Here is a 25440-nt window from a genome sequence, read left to right as displayed (position 1 = left end):
CTGGGTTCCTTCCTCTAGCCCCTGGACCAATTTGTTTATCCTTATTGTGGGATAACCAGCCTCACATAACCAGCATGCTTGGGTCTAATTAATGCATGAAGGGGTTAAGACCATAGAGTATGCTGTCCTGCCAGGCTTAGCTCACCTTGGAAGACAGTAGGTAATCAGAAACTAATTGGTGAGCGACCTGGCTGCTGAATTCTGCACCAGCTGAAGTTTCCGAGCTGTCTTCAGAGGTAAACATATGTATAACGTGTTGCAATATTATAACATAGAGGTTACCAAAGTATACACAACAGAAGTTGTGTATCCAGATAGGGATACAGCTAGGCCACTAGCCGAAGTTGATGGAAGGAACTCCTTGCCACTGATGCCACCTAGGCCTCAAGTGACAGCAAACGATCCAGAAGTACCCCCAAATTATGTATCCGTTCCTTCAGAGGGCGTATAACCCCATCAAGAGCAGGCAACCTCCCATCCATCCAGTCCAAGGAACCACTCACTAACAGTGCTTCAGTCTTATCTGGATTGAGCTTCAATTTCTTGGTGCTCATACCAAGGCAAGCACTGCCACACCTGCAGATGCAAAGGAGAAGCAGAACTGTGTTCAATCAGCATATTGCTGACAACATACTCCAAAACTCTGGAAAACTCCACTCAGGAGTTTAATGCAGATGTTGTGGGGGATAAAATTCAACCCTGATGAAGCCCACATTAAAGGTTCTATGGAGCTGAGAAGAACTCCCCAAGCATCACCCTCTGTAAACAACCATCAAAGAAGGAGTGGAACTAGTACAAAACAATGCCACTCTCCCCTAGCCTCCAATCTCAAATAGAAATGGATCTAGAAATGGGACTTTTAATAAACATGTCATCTAACCTTTTTTGTCTTCATTTTGTGCTTATATTTGTTTCCATTTTCCTACTGTCCACAGAGACAATTCCTACATTCAAACTGTATTTGATCTCAGCTATCTGTTCTATCAGAGACTGAAAACACCTTGGCATCACAATGATCTCATTTACCGGTTGAGCTCCAAAGGGCGTCAGTTTTACAAAGCTTGCAAAATAGCCCACCATCACACAGGTATGTACCTTTTACTTCCTAGCAACATCTTCTTCCTCCTCCTCATTCCTCTCCTCTTCTTCTGAGCTAATATATAAATTTATTTCATAATAGAAAAATCAAAAGCAAAAAGATACTGTTTCAGTACCATTAGGAAAATTAAAAATTGTAACAGTGTCAGTATGATGAACTAAGGGCATATAAAATGTAGGTGTGAAAAGAAGAAGATGGGGAAAAAAACAATTTAATATGGGTTAAATGATTAGTAACACAGTGGACTTATTAGGAAAGTTAGAGAAATGAGAAATCTAAAAAGGTTGAATATATTTGCTTGCCTCTTGGGTATAGCTTTATTCATTTCATACTGTATGTTTTCAATGCAGAGAAGGTAATAAGCGAGAGGAAGGATTCCCTCAAGAATGAGAAAGAGCTTGAAAAGATTCTGAAGAAGAGGCATTTGGACTTCCTGGATATTCTTCTTTGTGCAAAGGTGGACATTGTAGAAATAATGCACCTATGCCTGCCATGCTATATTGCTAAGGGCTTTTCCAGCCATCACTATTCTGTTCAGATGACATAGCCCAAGCAAAACTCCCATGGTCTGCAATATATACATAAAATTGTAAGGCTGTCATCACACTGCAGCTTGTGTGGCTGCTGACAGGTGGCCCTGTCAACTCCAGCAGCAAGGCAGAATGGTGGGTAGGCACGAGTGAGGAAGCATCATAGCTGGCAGGTGGTCCAGGTGAGCTGTTTAATTGAGGGGGTGGTGCTTCAGAGAGCAGTTTAGCAAACTGCTTTCTGAAGGACCTCCCCCTTCTTTGATGTGAGCTGGGAGAGGGAGGAGGTCTTGGAGAACTTTAAATATTGGATCTCACTAATCCAATAAAACACTATGTTCCCTGTGCGGTTAGGATGAAAATGGAAATCCATTGTCAGATGAAGACATACGTGCAGAAGTGGACACATTCATGTTCGAAGGTCATGATACCACAGCTAGTGGAATCTCTTGGCTCTTTTATTGTATGGCCCAGAACCCTGAACATCAGCAGAGATGCAGAGAGGAGATCATGGAGCTTCTTGGGCAACAGGAAGAGATACAATGGTCAGACTAAATTATTGTTCAACTTTAAATGTTTATTTCCTGGGTCATGTTATGAGGTTTCTGAAGGAGAGCAACACTGCAGAGTAGTTTAGGATCATAGTAGTCTGACTACAGGCCTCAGGTTGTGTAAGTTCCAGGGAAGATGGGCCAGTCCTATACTGTAGGAAAAGAAGCTCTGATTTCTATTTCTATATTTAAATCACTGCTATGGCTGCTGCACGGATGTACTGTAGCTAGTGTAGTCATGCTTGTATTGCCAAAAATAATGCAAAAATCAAAATCTATTATCAAAAAGAGACAGCTCTTCAAAAAGTAGGACACAATTAGCCACCCTCACCCATTACTTGCATGAAGAGGTAACACAGTTACAACAGATGGGCTGTGGACTGAGCCCACCAATACTCCTGGTCTCTAATGTCCCGATAACTTCTAAAGAGGGGAGCCTCCTCTATTCAGGTGGGATTCCTGCATGATTTGTTTTCGAGGTAGACTTCCTGCATGGTTTAATTTCCCATAAAAACAAAAAACAACAACCCAGTTTTGTATGCTGTATTTCATTCAATCAATCATTTAACTTATTTACTGCCTTTCTCACACTATAACAAAACAAGGTGTCGAACAGAATAAGTTAAATTAAATAAACCTAAGACCCCCACAATCAATATAATTTTTGATTGCATAACCCTGCTAAAAGAATTGCATTGTTCACTAATATATGCATCTCTATGCATGCTTTAAGCTAGCATGTGCATTTTTGCACTTGTTATTTGGCTGGAGAAGTGCAAATTTTCAAGGGTGGCTGTGTTCAGTTCACATCTTGTTCCAGAAAGTGTGAGTAAGGTACGTTCACCTTTAAATATGAACTGAATCAAATTTCTCCCCTCTCCCCAACACTTGTATTGAGCAAGGAAAGCGTAGGTACTGGATTCCACCCTGTCTCCTTTTTCCTTCATCTTAATAAAACTTTATGTGACTTAACTCCAGTCATTTTGGGCGGTGTCTTTAAGGGACGACTTGGGAAAGATGACGTACAGCACCATGTGCATTAAGGAGAGCCTTCGGCTTTATCCTCCAGTACCTCTTATAGCACGAGAACTGAATTCTCCTGTGACTTTTGCTGATGGACGAACCTTACCAAAAGGTAGGCTTCCCCTCTCTCCCTTCTGCAGACTTCCTTTGAACTCGTCCTTTCCTCTTCCTCTTCCATCTTCATTCTTACACTGTTCTCATTATTCAATTCCACTGTCTCTTAAACTTCCATCAAGGGTTTCTAACCTTTCCTGGACCACATTCACCCTTGGCCTACCTTGTGGGGCTACTGACAACTATGATGCGGCCACCCCACACTCTTGCATGCACACACTCACATTCGTGCACACAGGGAATATGTGGAGGACACACACAGGTGTGCATGCCGACACAGAGCCTGTTTTCACAGCCCCTGTTTTCAGCCCCTGTTTTCAGATGGACAATTTCTGGATCTGCTAGGCCTTAGATGGACTATCTCTTGAGGCCCCACCTACACCTAAATGAATTGCTTGGGCAAACAAACAAATATTACATGACCAGGAAAGCACAGTCGTATGCTTTCCAGCTGCCTTCCTGTACTCTGTGCAGGATCATCCTGGTTATCAGTGCAACAACTCTGAAAATCTGCCTGTCTTTGGAGCAAGTTATTGAGAATGAATGTTTTGGTAAATGCCACTGCTGATGAAATGATAATAGATGATGCGTCTCTTTTTTTCACAGGCTTTCTAACTGCATTGGATGTTTATGGTCTTCACAGAAATCCTGAGATTTGGGACAATCCTGAGGTAATAATAAAAGGAGAAAAGCCTAAGCAAGACCTTTCTGGTGAGACTGAGAGAAGTTGACATGTTTTGAGGAAAAGATGGTGGAATAAGTGCCATAGACACATACAATTTCTTTAAGAAAAGAGGCCAATTGTTTGTCACACTAACACTGTGTGACTAGATGTGTGGATTTATCCCAGTGTTTTGTTTTACCAGTTTCTTGCTTGTTTTAGCTTACTAAACACATCCAGAAGTATTTCAGTTTGGAGGTGAGAAACGCTGATTTAGTCCATTGCCTCATATCAATGGCCTAATGCCAAACTATCTAGCTTAGTGTGTCCCTCTGCAGAATTGGGTAAGAACAGTAGGAGGAAGATACTGTACTAATTAAGTAGAAGGACAGGCCACATATTATGTAGTTATGATTCTTAAAATTTTGCTAATGCAGTTACAAAATGGCAAAAATCTATTGCGAAAAGAAAATCATTGCAAAACTATATTGGCAAAGCTGCTGTGGAATCCTAATCCAGAAAACATTCCTAATCCACCTCAGGAGCTCTGGAAGTATTCTGCCAAAAATCCACCCACCCACCAGTCCCTAAAGTGCTGCTTACAAAAACTGTGTAGGCTTCCCTCTCCATTCAAAGAGCAACTTCAGGAGCAACATCAGCACCACAGCAGGGGGGAAAGGTTAGCATTTCCCTCCCAACCCCTGCAGGCCTGTTGCTGGTCAGACACCCCAGTGACTGTGTACAGTTTTAAAAACATGCACACTGATGCAATTAACATCACGTCTCATTTGGCCCAGGCATTTATAGATATGTCTCATTTGGCCCAGGCATTTATTATAGGTGTGAAGGAATTTTCCTTCATATTACATTGGGGAAAACATGTTGCTAAGAGTGCAATCCTATAATCCTATACAGAACTAGGCCCCATGGAGCTCAATGGGCATTATGACTTGGTAAGTGGGTATAGAACAGTATTCTTTTTTGGGAATGCCCCTTTTTCCTTTAGCTCTTTTGCCACTATATCTGTTGCCATTCTAATACAAAATTCCACGACTTATTTTCTGCTATAGGAATTTAATCCTCTAAGATTCTCCACAGAGAATTCAAAGCATCGCCACCCATATGCTTTCTTGCCTTTTGCTGCAGGGCCAAGGTAAATATTTTCTCACCTATACTTTGCACTGTTCCCTCCATAAAAGGAGACTTTGACATTAAGCTTCAATGAAAGACACAACTGTGTTCAAGGCTTATCAAACTGTGAATGAATCCACAGCAAAGCAGAATTAACTGCCAGCATAAAACAATATATACTCAAAAGCCTAAAAGGGTTGGGAATATGAAGGAGAACAAAGATGGTGCCAGATATTCATTTCTGGGAAGGGAAATCTAAAAGTGAAGGAGCAAGAACCGAAAAGGCCTTGATTTGACCACCTGCAAAATGCTCTTCTGTTTGTAATGTAATGTTGCCCTTCATTCTACTCAGGAACTGCATTGGACAGCAGTTTGCCATGAATGAGATGAAGGTTGCTCTTGCATTGACACTCCTGCGCTTTGAGCTTTTGCCTGATCCTGCCAACCTCCCGATTCCCATGCTGCAAGTTGTCACCCGATCCATAAATGGGATATATCTGAAGCTGAAGGCTCTCCACTGATGGCTGCTTTTACCAGAGTAGTAATGCTTGCTTCTGGACTCTCAATTCCTGCCAATAAATACATACATACTATCCCTGATAAAATATGTAAACATCCTACATGCAAAGAATTATTATTACTGTATTTCCAATAACATTGATCTGGATCCAGCCATGACGTGGGGAAAAGGTGGGGATTTAGCGCTCATGGGGGGAACATATTAGAATGTGTGAGTGAAGGTTCCAGCTGTTCCCACCAGCTGCCACCAAGTGGTTCCGTCATTTTGAGCCAGCAGCTCCAGCCGAATCAGAAAGTCTTCAGGACATACTCTAGACAGTGAGCAAAGACAAAGCAGCAGTCAGCTGGCGATGTAGAATCTAGTCAATCCCTTGTGGTCCTGGCTCCCCAGGAGTTTCTTTGTTTTTCTATTGGACTGTTGATCTTCACCTGCGTGGCTCTGAAAGCCATCCAGCTATTTCAGACAAGGCAGAACCTGATCAATGGTTTTAGGAGTTTCCCAGGACCTCCCAGCCAGTGGCTCTATGGCCATGTCCATATGGTAAGGGATCTCTGACTTTCCTGGTGGGAAGGTGGGTCTCTCTTTGTAAAATTGCATTTCTCGATAAAGAACTGGAGATTGACTGGATTCTGTGTTACCAGCCACCATTCAGTTGTGCCTAAAGAGTAGGGCACAGAATAACTACTTTCTGGAGCATTGGTTCCAATTCATATTGTGTGATCAGAGGAATCCAACCACAGTGCTTTCTCTGCTTCATATCATATTCTGAAAGGATATTTTCTATGAAATGTGCTGTTTATTATTGTTGTCATGCAGTTTGTTTGCACCTGCAAGGCAACTAGCTTTGGTACCACGGCACTGGTTTGAGAGACCAGGCTCTTAGAACTTTAGTTTGGGTGGGCTATCCTGCCCTGTAATGTGGCTGGCCAGGGAATGTAGAATGGCCAGACACTGGGACGTGACATCTCTCACCACCTGTGAGGGACCAATAAATATTGGTAGGCACCATTAATATTAATATCATGCAGTGCACTTCTGCTCGTTTTATGAAGGGAATTGTTGTCCTCTCTAGGCATACAGAGGCTGGTTCAAGATCCAGCACCATTTCCAAATATAGATTCTTTCAGTATTTTGAGACTGCTGTGATTGTAATTATATTGTTTGGCAATTCCTTTTAAGCTCTCAGTCCAACCAGGTCATATTCAGAATAGACTTGTGGAAATAAATGCACTTGATTAACTTAAATCCATTGGTTTCACTGACTTTGTGGCTTGGAACGGAGAGCTTGGGTTATTTACAATATAAACTCTGATACCAGGGCTTAATATGAATGGATTTATTTTTTTGCACATTTTATATCACAGACCTAGAAATACTTTGGGTCCCCCCCATAAAACAAAGTATATATATCATTCAGCTTAATAATATATATGTCATAACTATGGTATTACAAGGATTATACAGGGAAAAGGCTGATCGTTTAGACTTTCTCATTCCCCCTCCATGTTCTCACATCAGCTGTTCTGGGGGAGGAGTCCTGAAGACCTTTTAATATGTCACGATTATTTCTTGTATTTTAAAATATGTAATTTACCTGTAAATCATCCTGGAAGGATTTATTTCCTGTACTGTGGGATATAAATAACTGTCATAAGAGAAGAATAAATAAATAACTCTAGATGTTGCAAATAAAAAAAAAATGCATTGACTTCTACATCTTGTGGAAATGTGTTAACTGTTTTTTAAAAATCCAGAGACTATTTTCTTCCCTATGAGAATATCTGCCTCAAATGCGCTCCTTTGTACCTTGTGGCTTCTTCTCTGAGTATCAGTTAATTCTAGGCATACTAGGTACTTCCCCTGATAAAATATCTTAAGCATCTTATACGAAGACAGTTAAAAGTACATTTCCCAATAACAGTGATCCTAATCAATATCTAAAGTGGGGAATGGGGGAAGATTCTGGGCCCACAGGGAGAAACAAAATAGAATTTGGGGGCTGAGGTCCAAGCAATTCCCAGATTCCTACAGCTCCAGCTGCCACAAACTTGTTCTGGCATTTTGAGCCAGCAGTGCCAGCCGAACCAGAAAGTCTTCAGGACTTATTCTAGACAGTGAGCAGAACAAAACAGCAGTCAGCTGGTGATGGAGAATCTAATCAATCCCTTGTGGTCCTGGCTGCCGGGGAGTTTCTCTCAGTTTTTCTATTGGACTGTGACCTCCCAGCCACTGGCTATATGGCCATGTTCACATGGTAAGGGAATCCCTGACTTTCCTGGTGATATGTTTGGTCTCCCATTGTAAAACTGTGCAGAACAGAAAGAAACAGAAAGAAAGCAGGTTTAAAATCTGATTAATGATTCAGATGAAACCTGAGGAGAAAAGAACTCGTAAAGTCAAATAAATGAGAATTTGGAGCCCTTTTCTTGCTCATCCAAATCTGCCCCTTTTTACTAACCCGTGGGAGAAGGTATGAGAGCCATTTAAGGACAGCTCCCCAGTGTGCCAAGATTCCTGGATGAGAATAATATCAAAGCCAGTTAAGAATGTAATGAAACTCAGTTCTCTGGTGGATGAAGCCTAGCCAGCCACGGTCCAGGTGCGTTGGGCAATCTTTTGCTGTTCTTTTCATTGTCATGCGGCTACATTTCCAGCCAGGTAATTGAGGCTGCCACTCCTCTGTTGCTGGCAAGTATGTTATTGCATCTCCAATTCTTGCCATGGCTCAGCAAAATCAGATTGGTAGATAAAGCCCATTACAGGCTACAAGTTTCGACAGGTACATAAGAGACTTGGATACTTCCTTTGGGAAAGTGTGGGGAGTGCAACTATTTCTCCCATAAATGGCCGGAGTCCCCAAGGCTGGGCAAAGAACTGGGCACAGCTTGAAGTAAGCTGGGCCTGCAAAGCTTGTTTGTCTTAATCTGCATTTGCAAAGATGTGGGAGTGTGCATTGGATCTGGCTGCTGAAAAGCAAAGAAAAGCAAATGTGGGCGCTCTGAGTGCCCATAGGAATTGCCCAGAATGAGGCAACATAGTGCAATTTAGCAAAGCATTTAAGTGTGTTCTTACAAATACTGTTTACCATGTCATGCTAACCTCGTCTTCTCTCATTAAACTATTCAGTTCCTTAACCTCTTGCAATATACAGCTTCCTAATTCAATGGATTGGCCTATATTTTCCTTCACTTCTTTTATGCATCCCTGTAGTTACTGTGATATTCTTGCATCCAGCATATACATATATGCCCAGCTTTCAAAGTTCAAACTTCCTTTGGGTCTACAGGAAGCTGCTGTAGGTCAGTATAAGATGCCTATTTTAGACAAGGTGGCAGCTCCATGCAGATACAGTCTTTTTTCCCTGTGCCATGGACCAGCAGGCATGAGAAGCAAACCCACAGTTGCAGTCAGCTCTGTAACCTGCATATGGTTAAGGAAGCCATTCAGAATGACAGTCATCATTGTATCTTTGGGGAGGAAATTTTATAGTTTAACTGTGCAAAGAAATACTTTATTTTGTCTGTGCTGAATCTTCCAACAGTCAGCTTCAATGGATGGCCCTACATTCCTTCCTCTAGCCCCTGGACCCAATTGTTTGTCCTTATTGTGGGATGACTAACCTCATATAACTAGCATAATTAAATCTGAATAATGCATGAAGCCCATAATGTTAGCTGTCTTGCGAGGCTTAGCTCACATTGGGAGGGACTAGGTAATCCCAAATTAATTGGTAGCCAGTGCAGTCAGACCAGGATTGCTGCAATATGGTTGCAACCTGGTGAGGTACTGTAACTATATTCAGAGACATACCCTATATATAACATGTCACAATAATCTAACACAAAGGTTATATAATAATAATAATAATAATAATAATAATAATAATAATAATTGTACCCACCTATTAGACTAGGTCACCCCAGCCTCTCTGGGCAGCTTCCAGCATATACAGAAGCATAATAAAACATCTATCAATAAAAACTTCCCTGTACAGGGCTACCTTTACATGTCTTCTACTTGACTTTTTAAATATGTAACAAATATTTGTTGTAGCTATTAAATATGTAATTTAATTGTAAGCCTTCTTGGAAATACTGATTTCCTGAACTATGGAATATAAATTACTGTGATAAGAGAAGAATGAATAATAAATCTAGAAGTTGCAAATAAGAAAAAATATCACATTGACTTTTTGTACAACTTACGGAAATGTACAGTGGTACCTCTGTTTGCGAACGGGATCCGTTCCGGAGGCCCCTTCGCAACATGAAAAGAGCGCAACCAACAGCGGCGCATCTACGCACATGCAGGTTGTGATTCGCTGCTTCTGCGCATGCACATGATGTCATTTTGCACTTCTGCGCATGCGCAAGCAGCGAAACCTGGAAGTAACACTTTCCGGTACTTCCGGGTTGCCGCGGGACGTACAGTGTTACCTCGCAAGACGAATGCCTCGGAAGACGAAAAACTCGAAAGACGAAAGAGTTTTTCGTTTTTTGAGTCGCTTCGCAAGACGATTTTCCCTATGGGCTTGCTTCGCAAGACGAAAACGTCTTGCGAGTTTGTTTCCTTTTTTCTTAAAACCACTTGAAGAGGTGCGGTTGTGACTGACCATGCTTCGCAAGATGAAAAACCGCGCAAGACGAAAAGACTCGCGGAACGAATTAATTTCGTCTTGCGAGGCACCACTGTAACCTGAAAGAACGTAACATGAAGTGGACATAACATGAGGTATGACTGTATGAACCATTTTTTAAAAAAAAGGTTAACTAAGCAATCTAAATTTACACAAACTACCATATGACTAAAACAATAATTTTATAGAAAAGGAGACACTTTTTAGATATAACCCATGTATTTTTTCCTTTCTTGAGCTAGCCTAACCTCAGCTGGGAGCCCATGGCTTAGTCCAGTAGCAGGGCCTTGAAGAGCTCCAAGCTGCTAACATCCTCCAACCAAACCCAGAGCAGTGCTCTTTTCCACCTTGAGCCCCCAGATGTTGTTGGCCTACAACTCCCATCATCCCTGACCATTGACTAAAATGGTGGAAAATTATGGGAGTTGTGTGCGAACATCATCTGGGGACCCAAAGCATATTTTTGCAAAGCAATGTCATTAATAGAATGTGTTGTTCGGTTTCATTTTCCCAAATACATGCAGTGTATGTTGGAGAACTACAGCGCAAAATTCGGAGAAGGGGAAATCTTGAATAATGTGCTTTGTTTCTTGTATTTTATTGTTTGAATTTTAAAAAAACAAACATCAAAACGGAAATTGAATCCAATATGTCCCCTATCACTATTGGGGAATTTGCAGCTACCGGTATAAAGACTTCAGTTCCTGAGAGGAGACTGGCTCATGGGATGCCTCTGGCTTGATAGACCCTTTTCCAGAAGTATAGGATTCAGTCCATGCAGATGAGGGAAGCCCAACTCAAGCAGGGGTTGGCTGACAATATTTATTCAAACTGGAAGCAGTTGCTATTGCTCAGTAGAAACACTGCACAAAATAAGAGGCAAACGTAAAACCGAAATAATATTTTCTTCTCTATCAATTGCCCTTCTCTATATCAGTCCTCCTTGAAGTCACTGTGATATCTTCTCTGAATATCAGTGAATTCTGGGTATACCAAATACTCCCATTGATAAAGTACATTATGACCCTTCATGCAGTTAATTAACATTTCCCAATAACAGTGATCTAGTACAGCTCTGAAGTGAGGAAAAGGGGAGGATTCAGCACCCAGTGGGTGAAACTAATTAGAGTGTGTGGGTGGAGGTTTAAACAGTTCCCAGATTCCTGCAGCAACACCTGCCACAAAGTTGTTTTAGTAATTTGATGCAGCTCACAAGACAAAGCCAGGAAAACAGCAAACCTTTTGAGGACTTATTCTAGCTACTGGAGCAAAGCAAGCAGCAGGCAGCTGATTATGGAAATTGTCATCAATCTCTTGTGGTCCTGGCTACCGGCGAGTCCCTCTCGGTTTCTCCATTGGACTGTGGCATTGATCTTCATCTGCGTCGTTCTGAAAGCCATCCACCTATTTCAGACAAGGCAGAAACTGATCAAGGGTTTCAGGAGTTTCCCAGGACCTCCCAGCCATTGGCTGTATGGCCATGTCCACATGGTAAGGGAATCTGACTTTCCTGGTGAGATGTTGGGTCTCTCTTTGTAAAATTGCATTTACTGATGATACAGCTATTTTCTTATACCCAGAAGTGAAGCTATTAAAACACAATATAAGCTATAGACAAACTTGGGAAGTGTTGCGGGACTCACCATAAACATAAATCTGGTTTTTATTGTTGTTGGCATGCAAAGACTACATCAGGAAAGATAGATATCAGAAAGATAGATGAAATCAATGGATTTAAACTTTATGATGTGACACAGAATAATTATTTCTTGCCGAGTGCTTTCTCAGCTTCATGTCACATTCTGAAAGGATATTTTCTATCAAATGTGCTGTTTCATTAATGTTGTCATTCAGTCTCCTGGCACCTGCAAGGCAGCTGGCTTGGGGACTGTGCTGGTTCAGCAGACTGGGCTCCACATGATTGGACTGTTGGCTGCACATTGGCTGCACATGATTGGACTGTTGGAATTTTAGATTTGGCCAAGGAATCTACATTAGCTAGTCACTGGGACGTGACTCATGGCACCTTCTGAATGGAAGGCCACCAACAAGAAGCCACAACTGCCACCCACTAGGAGCAGCATACATGGCCATTGTGGGCCTAGTCATAGCACCCTCCCTACTGTGTGAAGGCAATAGCTATGGTGTAAAGGAACATACTTGACAAGACAACAATTTGGGAGGGGGAAGGCCACAACTTTATTGATTTCTGGTGTAGGTGGACTTTGGTTCACATCTATATTCATTTCATTTTCCTGTTGGAGTGCTGAAATTTTGAACAGGGTATTGCCACGTATTGTGGCCTCCCCAATATGCTGATCTCTAGTTCCATTTTCAACCTCTACTCCCCGACTCCCATATTTGGCATGCAACAGTTTGCATTTTTGATGGACCTGTTTCTCTTATCCAATTTTACCTAAAGTTGAAGAATGATTCACAGATTCAGGCATAAATATTATATTATAATTTTATGTATAATGTTTCAATTTATTCCAACAAGAAAAAATGCTTTTCTAAATGTACTCTTTGGTGGCTGTTTTTTCTTCTTAACATTTATAGTTCAAAGGCTTATTCATGCTCAACCAGTGTGTGTTCTTCTACACCTGAGAGTCTGAAATGAAATTGATAAGGGGAGGCCAATGCAGAATAGAAAGAAACAGGTTTAAAAAGACTGTGGTTTTAGGATTGAGCCAAGTGGGTGAATTATTCCTTTGTTACATATGCATCCCAGCTGAAAGTTATACACTATTACATTACCTGATTATCTGTTTTCATCCTGAACTAAACATATAATCACAATAACTAAGATGTAAATTGGTTACCAATACAGATGAAACCTGAGGAAGAATTCCTGAACGCAGCTGCATGGACAGAAAAGTACCCGCACTGTTATCCACGTTGGTATGGAAGTTTCTTGGCTTTCCTGTGCATCAACCACCCCGAATATGCAAAGGCCGTGTACAGCAGAGGCGGTAAGAAATTTGTATCTTATGTCCCTCTCACTGTGCAGTTACATGAGTATGCTAGAGGCTGTCAGAATTATTCATGCAGTAAGTTGCATTGCTCTTTGTAAGGCAAGAAATAAATGTAAGTGATTCATATTTCAAGGGCATCCTAAAGCAACCTACCCCAACCTGGTGCCTTCAAGATGTTTTGAACTCCAATTCCCATCAGTCCCTCACTCCCAGGCAAAGAACTCCCAGCTCCCAGCTCTAGTTCTACCCAAGTCTTTAATGCTCAAATCAGATTGGTAGAGAAGGCACATTGCAGTGTACAAAGTTCAACAGGTACATTAGAGAACTGGACATTTCCTTTTGGAAATTGGGGGAAGCAGAACTATTTGCCCAACAAATGGCTGGAGTCCCCAAGGCTGGTCAGGGAAATGGTCACACCTTGGAGTAAGCTGGGCCTGCAAAGGTTGTTCCTCTTAATTCGCATGTGCAAAGATGTGGGGTTGTGCCTTGGATCTGGCTGCTGAAAAGCAAGGAGACGCAAGTGAGGGAGCTCTGGCTGCCCATAGGAATCCCCTAGATTGAGGCAACAGAGTACAATTCAGCAAATTAAACATTTAAATTTGTTCTCATAAATAGTTTTTTACCGTCTCCTGCTAAGCTCATTTTCTCTCTTTTATCAAACTATTCAGATCCTAAATCTCTTGTAACATACAGCTTCCTAATTCCATGGATTGGTATGTATTTTCTCTCACTAATTTTATGCACCCTTATATTTTCTGTGATATTCTTGTATCGAGCATATACAGATATTCTCAGCTTTCGAAGTTCAACGTTCCTTTGGGTCTACGGGAAGCTGCTAGTATTTGTTAAGCTGGTGCCTTCCCCACTGGTGCCTTCCAGGAGGCTTCAGTGCCAGCTTTACTCCTTTGGCCAACTGATTTCTGCCCATTTTACTCAGGAATCAGACTCTATAGTATGTTTCCCTACAATCTCAAAAGTCTGTCCTTATAGAGTCTGTGAAGATGGACTTCTCGGAGGGTAGGGATAGAGGGGCCCTTCATGGAAGGTATAAAAGCGATTTATACAAGCCAAAGGGCTAAATTAATTATCAATAATAATCTAACTAACTCGTTTGTGATCTCGAAGGGTACTAGACTGGGGTGCCCCCTGTCCCCTCTCTTATTTATTATGGTGCTGGAAATAATTGCAAATAAAATAAGGAAAACTTCAGAAATAAGAGGAATCAGAATTGGAGTAAAAGAATATAAATTAAAGGCTTACGCCGATGATTTGGTAATATCGTTAGAAGACCCAATTAAAGGTATCGGTAAATTTCTAGAATTATTAGAAGAATTCGGAAAACTGTCCGGTTTTAAGTTAAATAAAGTCAAAACCAAGATGCTGACAAAGAACTTGGCTGAAGATTTAAGAAATCAGTTAGAGGTACAAACAGGAATCAAGGTGGTGAAAAGGGTGAAATATTTGGGTATCTGGGTCTCCACAAAAAACATAAACTTAGTAGAAGATAACTATACTAGGACCTGGAGAGAGATTAAAAAAGACCTAGACACCTGGAGTAGGATAAAACTCTCCTGGTCGGGTAGAATGGCTGCAATTAAGATGAGTACTCTTCCGAGATTGCTATTTCTATTCCAGAACATTCCGGTGATCAGAGGTACGACAGTGTTCAAAGATTGGCAGAAAACCCTTTCCAGATTCATCTGGCAGGGCAAAAGAGCTAGAATTAAATATAAACTACTTACAGACTGGAGAGATAGAGGAGGGTTTGCCGTCCCGACCTTGAAATTATACTATGAGGCCTCGTGCCTGTGTTGGATCAAAGAATGGGTTGTATTGAAAAACACAGATTTGTTGGATTTAGAGGGATTTGACACCAGATTTGGTTGGCATGCATATCTATGGCATGAGAAAGAGAGGGCTCACAAAGGATTCTCTAACCACATTATAAGAGGAGCGTTGCTTGAGGTATGGAACAGAAATAAAAGACTTATAGAAAAAGACACCCCCTGGTGGTTATCACCAATCGATATTTTAGCAATTAAGAAATTAAACATGGAAAGCCAAAGATGGACATATGAAGACCTCCTGGTAAGATCAGATAAAGGATGGAAAATCAGAACATATGAAGATTTAAAGGATAAATTAACGGGTTGGCTACAATTTCACCAGATTAATGCTTTATGGAATGAACATAAAAAAACAGGGATGAATGAGAAAAAGTCCAGATATCAGGTGGAAATATTAGAAGGAAATACCAAACTTTTATCCAAAATGTACAATCAATTATTAGATTGGGATACCAAGGATGAAGAGATAAAGGAGGTTATGGTCAAATGGGCCATAGACCTTGGATATAATCTAGATTACGACAGGTGGGTGAAACTTTGGAATAAGGATATGAAATTCACAGCATGTGTGGGGCTCCGAGAAAATATGGAAAAAATGATGTACAGATGGTACATCACCCCCGTGAAATTGGGGAAAATGTATAAGACCGGGGACAAATCCTGCTGGAAATGCAAAACAAAAGAGGGTGACTTTTACCACATGTGGTGGGCCTGTGAAGAAGTGAAGAGGTTTTGGGGACTTATTTACGATGAACTAAAAAAAATTCTGAAATACACTTTTCCCAAAAAACCCGAAGCCTTCCTTCTGGGAATGGTTGGAGAGGAGATTAGGAAAGAAGACCAAACAATGTTCCAATACGCAACGGTAGCCGCCAGGATATTGCTAGCGCAAAATTGGAAAACCCCTAATATCCCAACTGTTAGAGAATGGCAAATCAAGTTATTTGAATTTATAGAATTAGCAAAGATGACACAAAAAATCAGGCAGCAAAAAAACGTAAAATTTATTAATGATTGGAATAAATTTATAACATACATAGAAACAAATTTAGGAAACAATAAAATCACAGTAGGTGTAATATAAAACCGGCGATGTATAGATAGAGGTTGCAAAAAGATACCGCAGAAAGATAATGTGGTGATATAGCTCAAAACTGAAATGGAGGGAAGTCAATTAATGTTATGTTGTAATTTGATATGTGGTTTGTTTTGTGATGTTTTTTTTTTTTTCATGGGATGTAATGTCTTTTTCTTTTCGTTCATAAGTTTTTGTTTTTTTACTTTGTATGTTTTTGGTTATGCTGTTTTCTTGTCTTAAAAAAAAAAAGAACTCAATAAAAAGAAATTAAAAAAAAAGAAGAAGATGGACTTCTCGGGTTGTAAGGAAATATACACACTGCATTCCATGCTTCAGAAATCTTTTAGTAGGTAAATAGATTTTTAACTTGAATTGTTCCAGCAATTAAGTGCCTACTTCAATGGGTCAAATATAGTGCTGTAAACCCTGTCATCTGTGGTGGATAATTTACCATGTGACCCTGACCCTGGTGTATGTGCCTATGAAAGACAACATTATCTTGGGCTTCTGTTCCTCGTTTTCCTTCCTTTTCCTGGCAGGAAGGGGGCTTCTCGTCCTGAATGGGCCAAAGTGGCAGCAGCACCGGAAACTGCTGACTCCCGGATTCCATTACAATATTCTGAAGCCTTATGTGACTCTTATGGCAGAATCAGTCAAGGAGATGCTGGTAAGAAACCCCATTGATATGTTCAGGAGGTCAGCTCCAGTCTAAGAAGTTGCTCATCCACCTTCATGATCTCAGTCCTGCTTTGAGCAGACTCAGAGGGCCTTTATTTTTTGCTTTCTTTGACCTGAAAGCCTCCTCTGACATACCACAAAGATCTTTTGAGAAGTTTGAGTCAGAAGCCCCCATCAAAGTGTGAAGCTAGTTGAGCAGCCCTTTGGGTCTCAGGCAATGAGTTTGCAGCAGTATCGAATTCTAAAATTCCTTCATAAACCTGTGGACCTTAATATTGTCTTAATTAGTTCATTCACTTTCTCAAGATAAACAGATGCTGACTACCATTAGCTTTCTTTGTGGAATATTAAAATGTATCACTTTGAAGGGTTGTTCAGTGTTGTATTAGCTAGAATTGTATGTCAAAACCCTGTTTACATTTGTAGACAGTGTTTTTGACTAGAATGCCTGCTATCACCCTTTATAGTCCTGTGAATTAATGATCAGTACATTAGCCCCTGAGAATCTCCTGATGTGCCTTCTTTGTTTCAGGGTACACATTCAGCCACCCAATCCTGAAGCACACAGTCGAGTCTCTCTCAGAGGACAGCTGCACATAATCTTAGCAAAACCATTTCCCAAATGCAAGGATCATTTGCAGGGGCAAGTTAATGGGCAGCATGGAGAATGCTCAATTCTGTCTCACGCCTCTTCATTCTTCTCCACATTTCCTCCCCACAGGCTTTATGTGTGTTCCTGAACTAGGCTTACGAGCCAGTAGAGGAAACTGCCCAGCAGACAGTGGTGGCTGATGCACATTGCAACCAGGAGGGTAGAAGGCAGGGTGGTCAAAAATAAGTGGCGCCAGAGCAAATGACAGGCAGAGCCAACTAATCTTACTCCATGCCGAGTTCTAGAAATGCAACACTGAGGCTAAAGACACAGGCATGCCTTTGACTGGTTATAAGTAAAAAGGCATGTGGGTGGGGACAGTGCTCCAGTCATCCCAATGAACCAGCCTCCACTGCTAGGAGGGGTCTAGGCAAATTGATGTATGGGGAAAGGGTTAAGCACCTGTACTTCTCACCCAATGATTATCCTTTGGAAATGCTCTCTGCCATCCCATGCCTTAGTATTATGGGGTAAGCATCACTGTCATTACGTTGTAATGTGCTATTTCACCTTCAGTGATGTGAGTACATGAAAGGACCCAGAATAAGAACTAATCAAAGCACCTCAGAAAATAAATATAACTTATTCTGCAATTAACTATCAAAATCCATAGTTGGGCAGTCACTGACATACTGGACAATCTAAAGTTTTCATATATTGACCACAGCAGATCATATATTGTTCCAGTATCTAATAACAAATCATCTAATCATTCTAGAGACTTTCCCAGAATGAGACTTCTCATTTCTGTCCCTTTTCTAAAATATTAGGATATATGGGGAAAGCTGGTACCAAAGAATGGCACAGCATCAGTGGAGCTGTTCGAACATGTCAGTCTGATGACTCTTGATACTATTATGAAATGTGCCTTCAGCTACCAGAAAAATGCTGAAACAGACAGGTGAGTATAAGATTATAAGAGTATAAGACTGCCAGCGCAGTCAGGTGTAACATGCTCAAACCATCTTGCCCTCTTGAGCGACCTGGCTGCTGAATTCTGCACCAGCTGAACTTTCTGAGCTTTCTTCAGAGGTAGACATATGTATAACGTGTTGCAATATTCTAATATAGAGGTTCCCAAAGTATACACAACAGAAGTTGTGTATCCAGATAGGGATACAGCTTGGCCACTAGCCGAAGTTGATGGAAGGAACTCCTTGCCACTGATGCCACCTAGGCCTCAAGTGACAGCAAATGATCCAGAAGTACCCCCAAATTATGTATCCGTTCCTTCAGAGGGTGTGTAACCCCATCATGAGCAGGCAACCTCCCATCCATCCAGTCCAAGGAACCACTCACTAACAGTGCTTCAGTCTTATCTGGATTGAGCTTCAATTTCTTGGTGCTCATACCAAGGCAATTTAATGCCCCAACACTGCCACACCTGCAGATGTAAAGGAGAAGCAGAACTGTGTTCAATCAGCATATTGCTGACAACATACTCCAAAACTCTGGATAACTCCACTCAGGAGTGTTATGCAGATGTTGTGGGGGATAAAATTCAACCCTGATGAACCCCACATTAAAGGCTCTATGGAGCTGAGAAGATCTCCCCAAGCATCACCCTCTGGAAACAACCATCGAAGAAGGAGTGGAACTAGTACAAAACAATGCCACTCATCCCTACCTCCGATCTCAAATACAAATGGATCTAGAAATGGGACTTTTAATAAACATGTCATCTAACCTTTTTTGTCTTCATTTTGTGCTTATATTTGTTTCCATTTCCCTACTGTCCACAGAGAAAATTCCTACATTCAAACTGTATTTGATCTCAGCTTCCTGGTTTATCAGAGACTGAAAACACCTTGGCATCACAATGATCTCATTTACTGGTTGAGCTCCAAAGGGCGTCAGTTTTACAAAGCTTGCAAAATAGCCCATCATCACACAGGTATGTATCTTTTACTCCCTGGCAACAAGTTCTTCTTCCTCCTCGTCCCCCTCCTCTTCTTCTTCTGAGCTAATATATATATATATTTCATAATAGAAAATTCAAAAGTAAAAACATGATGTTTCAGTACCATCAGGAAAATTAAAAATTGTAAAAGTGTTGGTATGATGTACTAAGGGCATATAAAATGTAGGTGTGAAAAGAAGAAAAAAAATTTAAAAAATTAATATGGGTTAAATGATTAGTAACACAGTGGACTTATTAGGAAAGTTAGAGAAATCTAAAAAGGTTGAATATATCTGCTTGCCTCTTGGGTATAGCTTTATCCATTTCATACTGTTTGTTTTCAATGCAGAGAAGGTAATAAGAGAGAGGAAGGATTCCCTCAAGAATGAGAAAGAGCTTGAAAAGATTATGAAGAAGAGGCATTTGGACTTTCTGGATATTCTTCTTTGCGCAAAGGTGAACACTGTAAAAATAATGCACCTATGCCTGCCATGCTATATTGCTAAGGGCTTTTCCAGCCATCACTATTCTGTTCAGATGACAAAGCCCAAGCAAAACTCCCATGGTCTGCAATATATACATAAAATTGTAAGGCTGTCATCACACTGCAGTTTGTGTGGCTGCTGACAGGTGGTCCTGTCAACTCCAGCATGATGGCAGAATGGATGGTGGGCACGAGTGAGCAAGCATCATAGCTGGCAGGTGGTCCAGGTGAGCTGTTTAATTGAGGGGGTGGTGCTTCAGATAGCAGTTAAGCAAACTGCTTTCTTAACGACCTCCCGCTTCTTTGATGTGAGCTGGGAGAGGGAGGAGGTCTTGGAGAACTTTAAATATTGGATCTCACTAATCCTATAAAACACTATGTTCCCTGTGTGGTTAGGATGAAAATGGAAATCCATTGTCAGATGAAGACATACGTGCAGAAGTGGACACATTCATGTTCGAAGGTCATGATACCACAGCTAGTGGAATCTCTTGGCTCTTTTATTGTATGGCCCAGAACCCTGAACATCAGCAGAGATGCAGAGAGGAGATCATGGAGCTTGTTGGGCAACAGGAGGATATTCAATGGTCAGACTAAATTATTGTTCAACTTTAAATGTTTATTTCTTGGGTCATGTTATGAGGTTTCTGAAGGACAGCAATACTGCAGAGTAGTTTAGGATCATAGTAGTCTGACCACAATGCCTCAGGTTGTGTAAGTTCCAGGGAAGATGGGCCAGACCTATACTGTAGGAAAAGAAGCTCTGATTTCTATTTCTATATTTAAATCACTGCTATGGCTGCTGCAAGGATGTACTATAGCTAGTGTGGTCATGCTTGTATCGCCAAAAATAATGCAAAAATCAAAATCTATTATCAAAAAGAGACAGCTCTTCAAAAAGTAGGACACAATTAGCCACCCTCACCCATTACTTGCATGAAGAGTTACAACAGATGGGCTGTGGACTGAGCCCACCAATACTCCTGGTCTCTAATGTCCCGATAACTTCTAAAGAGGGGAGCCTCCTCTATTCAGGTGGGATTCCTGAATGATTTGTTTTCGAGGTAGACTTCCTGCATGGTTTAATTTCCCATAAAAACAAAAAACAACAACCCAGTTTTGTATGCTGTATTTCATTCAATCAATCATTTAACTTATTTACTGCCTTTCTCACACTATAACAAAACAAGGTGTCGAGCAGAATAAGTTAAATTAAATAAACCTAAAACCCCCACAATCAATATAATTTTTGATTGCATAACCCTGCTAAAAGAATTGCATTGTTCACTAATATATGCATCTCTATGCATGCTTTAAGCTAGCATGTGCATTTTTGCACTTGTTATTTGGCTGGAGAAGTGCAAATTTTCAAGGGTGGCTGTGTTCAGTTCACATCTTGTTCCAGAAAGTGTGAGTAAGGTACGTTCACCTTTAAATATGAACTGAATCAAATTTCTCCCCTCTCCCCAACACTTGTATTGAGCAAGGAAAGCGTAGGTACTGGATTTCACCCTGTCTCCTTTTTCCTTCACCTTAATAAAACTTTATGCGACTTAACTCCAGTCATTTTGGGCGGTGTCTTTAAGGGACGACTTGGGAAAGATGACGTACAGCACCATGTGCATTAAGGAGAGCCTTCGGCTTTATCCTCCAGTACCTCTTATAGCACGAGAACTGAATTCTCCTGTGACTTTTGCTGATGGACGAACCTTACCAAAAGGTAGGCTTCCCCTCTCTCCCTTCTGCAGACTTCCTTTGAACTTGTCCTTTCCTCTTCCTCTTCCATCTTCATTCTTACACTGTTCTCATTATTCAATTCCACTGTCTCTTAAACTTCCATCAAGGGTTTCTAACCTTTTATGGACCACATTCACCCTTGGCCTATCTTGTGGGGCTACTGACAACTATGATGCGGCCACCCCACACTCTTGCATGCACACACTCACATTTGTGCACACAGGGAATATGTGGAGGACACACACAGGTGTGCATGCCGACACAGAGGTACACAGCCCCTGTGTTCAGATGGACAATTTCTGGAGCTGCTAGGCCTTAGATGGACTATCTCTTGAGGCCCCACCTACACCTAAATGAATTCCTTGGGCAAACAAACAAATATTACATGACCAGGAAAGCACAGTCGTATGCTTTCCAGCTGCCTTCCTGTACTCTGTGCAGGATCACCCTGGTTATCAGTGCAACAACTCTGAAAATCTGCCTGTCTTTGCAGCAAGTTATTGAGAATGAATGTTTTGGTAAATGCCACTGCTGATGAAATGATAATAGATGATGTGTCTCTTTTTTTCACAGGCTTTCTAACTGCATTGGATGTTTATGGTCTTCACAGAAATCCTGAGATTTGGGATAATCCTGAGGTAATAATAAAAGGAGAAAAGCCTAAGCAAGACCTTTCTGGTGAGACTGAGAGAAGTTGACATGTTTTGAGGAAAAGATGGTGGAATAAGTGCCATAGACACATACAATTTCTTTAAGAAAAGAGGCCAATTGTTTGTCACACTAACACTGTGTGACTAGATGTGTGGATTTATCCCAGCGTTTTGTTTTACCAGTTTCTTGCTTGTTTTAGCTTACTAAACACATCCAGAAGTATTCCAATTTGGAGGTGAGAAAGGCTGATTTAGTCCATTGCCTCATATCAATGGCCTAATACTAAACTATCTACCCCACTTTAATTTTATTGCATTAGCCGTGTGGCCATAGCATGATATACATAGAAATAACAACATAAAATGGGGGTGGGGAGGTAAAGGTAAGCAGCAGAGGATTTAAAACATCGAGTGACCTAATAGTACAGAAACAAAAAGACAAAAAACTGCTGAGGCTGGAGGAGGATCGTTAAAGGGGTCCTTCAGCTCCTCAGATTTGTCCTAGCTCCATTGTCCTTGTACAATAAAGCTACTTGGAACTTCGTTCGATTGTGCAGCGTATCGACTGCAGCTGTGGTGTTAAAAAAGAAGTTAGTGCCGCTTTCCTCTTCATCACACTGAGCAGGAAGTTAGCTGTCATCTCAGTAATCCAACAATCAGAATCCTGCAGAAAAAGGGACACTATCTACCCCCTGGTATGATATTAGGTGTGCAGCAGAAAGAGATAAACACAAGTGATGCCTGCGTTTCCCTATGTGGATACTACCAGCTCTAGAGTGTGTGCATGAGAGAGAGATGCTGGTGAAAGTGTGTGTGTCTCTCTGTGTGTTTCTGTGTGTGTTTGTGTGTGCATGTAGAGCCAAAATTCCTCCCTATGCCATGACTCTGATCCAAATCCCTTTCCTGCCAGCAGCTGTTAGCAAAAAGAAAAATGTTTGGATATATCTTCAAACACTCTGATGTCAAGCTTAGAGTGTCCCTCTACAGAATTTGATAAGAACAATGTGATGAAGATACTGTACTAATTAAGTAGAAGGACAGGCCACATGTTATGTGGTTATGATTCTTAAAATTTTGCTAACGCACTTACAAAATAGCAAAAATCTATTGCGAAAAGAAAACTGTTGCAAAAATATATTGGCAAAGCTGCTGTGGAATCCTAATCCAGAAAACATTCCTAATCCACCTCAGGAGCTATGGAAGTATTCTGCCAAAAATCCACCCACCCACCAGTCCCTAAAGTGCTGCTTACAAAAACTGTGTAGGCTTCCCTCTCCATTCAAAGAGCAACTTCAGGAGCAACATCAGCACCACAGCAGCGGGGAAAGGTTAGCATTTCTCTCCCAACCCCTGCAGGCCTGTTGCTGGTCAGACACCCCAGTGACTGTGTACAGTTTTAAAAACATGCACACTGATGCAATTAACATCATGTCTCATTTGGCCCAGGCATTTATAGATATGTCTCATTTGGCCCAGGCATTTATTATAGATGTGAAGGAATTTTCCTTCATATTACATTGGGGAAAACATGTTGCTAAGAGTGCAATCCTATAATCCTATACAGAACTAGGCCCCATGGAGCTCAGTGGGCATTATGACCTGGTAAGTGGGTATAGAACAGTATTCTTTTTTGGGAATGCCCCCTTTTCCTTTAGCTCTTTTGCCACTATATCAGTTGCCATTCTAATACAAAATTCCTTGACTTATTTTCTGCTATAGGAGTTTAATCCTCTAAGATTCTCCACAGAGAATTCAAAGCATCGCCACCCATATGCTTTCTTGCCTTTTGCTGCAGGGCCAAGGTAAATATTTTCTCACCTATACTATGCACTGTTCCCTCCATAAAAGGAGATTTTGACATTAATCTTCCATGAAAGACACAACTGTGTTCCAGGCTTATAAAACTGTGAATGAGTCCACAGCAAAGCAGAATTAACTGCCAGCATAAAGCAATATATGCTCAAATGCCTAAAAGGGTTGGGAATATGAAGGAGAACAAAGATGGTGCCAGATATTCATTTCTGGGAAGGGAAATCTAAAAGTGAAGGAGCAACAACCGAAAAGGCCCTGATTTGACCACCTGCAGAATGCTCTTCTGTTTGTAATGTAATGTTGCCCTTCATTCTACTCAGGAACTGCATTGGACAGCAGTTTGCCATGAATGAGATGAAGGTTGCTCTTGCCCTGACACTCCTGCGCTTTGAGCTTTTGCCTGATCCTGCCAACCTCCCAATTCCCATGCCGCAAATTGTCACCCGATCCACTAATGGGATATATCTGAAGCTGAAGGCTCTCCACTGATTCTTGCTGTTACCACTGTAGTTATGCTTGCTTCAGGACTTTCAATTCCTGCCAATAAATATTGGAAGGCACCATGAATATTAATATTATGCAGTACACTTCTATAGAAGAAAATAGAAGAAGAAATTTCTGGGACTTTCGGGTTAGCGCCAACGACGAATGGCGGAGTTCCTCCGATCGGAGGAACGGGCTCTGTGGAAATTGGGTCTTCCCGCCGCGGCGAAGGCGGGGGCCCGCTAGAAATCCCAGGCGGAGAAGCCTGGGAACATGGGGTTCAGCAGAGCACCAAGAGCACCTCCCCTACTCACGAGGAAACCCCTTTTCGGGGCTCCGGAGTGAAGTGGGGTGAGCAGTGCGGTGCTGCGAACCGATCTCTATTTCCATGGAGGGAAGCCGCACAGCCATCGCCGGAGAGCGCTGACTTTTTCCTGATGACATTTGGACTCTAAATGAAGCACCCGTGAGTAAAAACGGAGAATTGGATTAAGAAATTTGCAAAATTTATGAATTAGGCACAAGCGGGAAGGTTTAAACAGGAAGTCCGCCTTCCGCTTTTTGTATATTGACTGAAGCAAAGACCTTGCAACCTAATAGCCTGGAAAACTGCTTTAAAGTTGGAAATTTCCTGCATCCACTACCAATAAAACCCCCTTGGAAGCAGGAGAAAAGGGGGGGGGGATTTGACTGTTTAATCCTGCAGGAGGAGAGTAAAGGAATTTAAGTTTCCATCGTCCCAAACCTGGGGACGGGGTGTCGGGACAGAAATTGTTTGAGACGTCCATTGATTGAAAGTGGAGAACACCGGATTGATGGACTGGATGTAATGGACAGAAAGGACTGACATGACCCGAAACCAGGAAGAAGGGATGTTGGATA

General features: G+C 41.4%; 1 protein-coding gene and 1 long non-coding RNA gene across 2 annotated transcripts in view; one reads left to right on the top strand and one right to left on the bottom strand.

Annotated features, from left to right (window-relative positions):
* LOC310765251 (uncharacterized protein) overlaps positions 1 to 25440 on the top strand; it is a 34853-nt gene that overhangs the window by 8473 nt on the left and 940 nt on the right. The window contains exons 6-24 of the mRNA XM_083620027.1: positions 936 to 1087; positions 1450 to 1556; positions 1981 to 2171; positions 3179 to 3312; positions 3921 to 3985; positions 5046 to 5128; positions 5459 to 5626; positions 11471 to 11753; positions 13093 to 13234; positions 13906 to 13950; positions 16702 to 16829; positions 18263 to 18393; positions 19235 to 19386; positions 19742 to 19848; positions 20273 to 20463; positions 21463 to 21596; positions 22187 to 22251; positions 23983 to 24065; positions 24396 to 24677. Of these exons, the coding sequence (XP_083476153.1) occupies positions 936 to 1087; positions 1450 to 1556; positions 1981 to 2171; positions 3179 to 3312; positions 3921 to 3985; positions 5046 to 5128; positions 5459 to 5626; positions 11471 to 11753; positions 13093 to 13234; positions 13906 to 13950; positions 16702 to 16829; positions 18263 to 18393; positions 19235 to 19386; positions 19742 to 19848; positions 20273 to 20463; positions 21463 to 21596; positions 22187 to 22251; positions 23983 to 24065; positions 24396 to 24564 (2530 nt within the window). The 3' untranslated portion in view covers positions 24565 to 24677. The remainder of the gene's footprint in view (positions 1 to 935; positions 1088 to 1449; positions 1557 to 1980; positions 2172 to 3178; positions 3313 to 3920; positions 3986 to 5045; positions 5129 to 5458; positions 5627 to 11470; positions 11754 to 13092; positions 13235 to 13905; positions 13951 to 16701; positions 16830 to 18262; positions 18394 to 19234; positions 19387 to 19741; positions 19849 to 20272; positions 20464 to 21462; positions 21597 to 22186; positions 22252 to 23982; positions 24066 to 24395; positions 24678 to 25440) is intronic.
* On the bottom strand, positions 17301 to 18256 carry LOC310765108. Its single transcript, XR_014549450.1, has 2 exons — positions 18056 to 18256; positions 17301 to 17521 (listed from the first exon to the last, which is right to left on the bottom strand). It is a non-coding gene; the product is annotated as an uncharacterized lncRNA (long non-coding RNA).

Source organism: Podarcis filfolensis (assembly GCF_964270895.1).
Source record: "Podarcis filfolensis genome assembly, chromosome: 6".
Classification (NCBI taxonomy): Eukaryota; Metazoa; Chordata; class Lepidosauria; order Squamata; family Lacertidae; genus Podarcis; species Podarcis filfolensis.
This window is presented reverse-complemented; position numbering and strand designations above follow the sequence as displayed.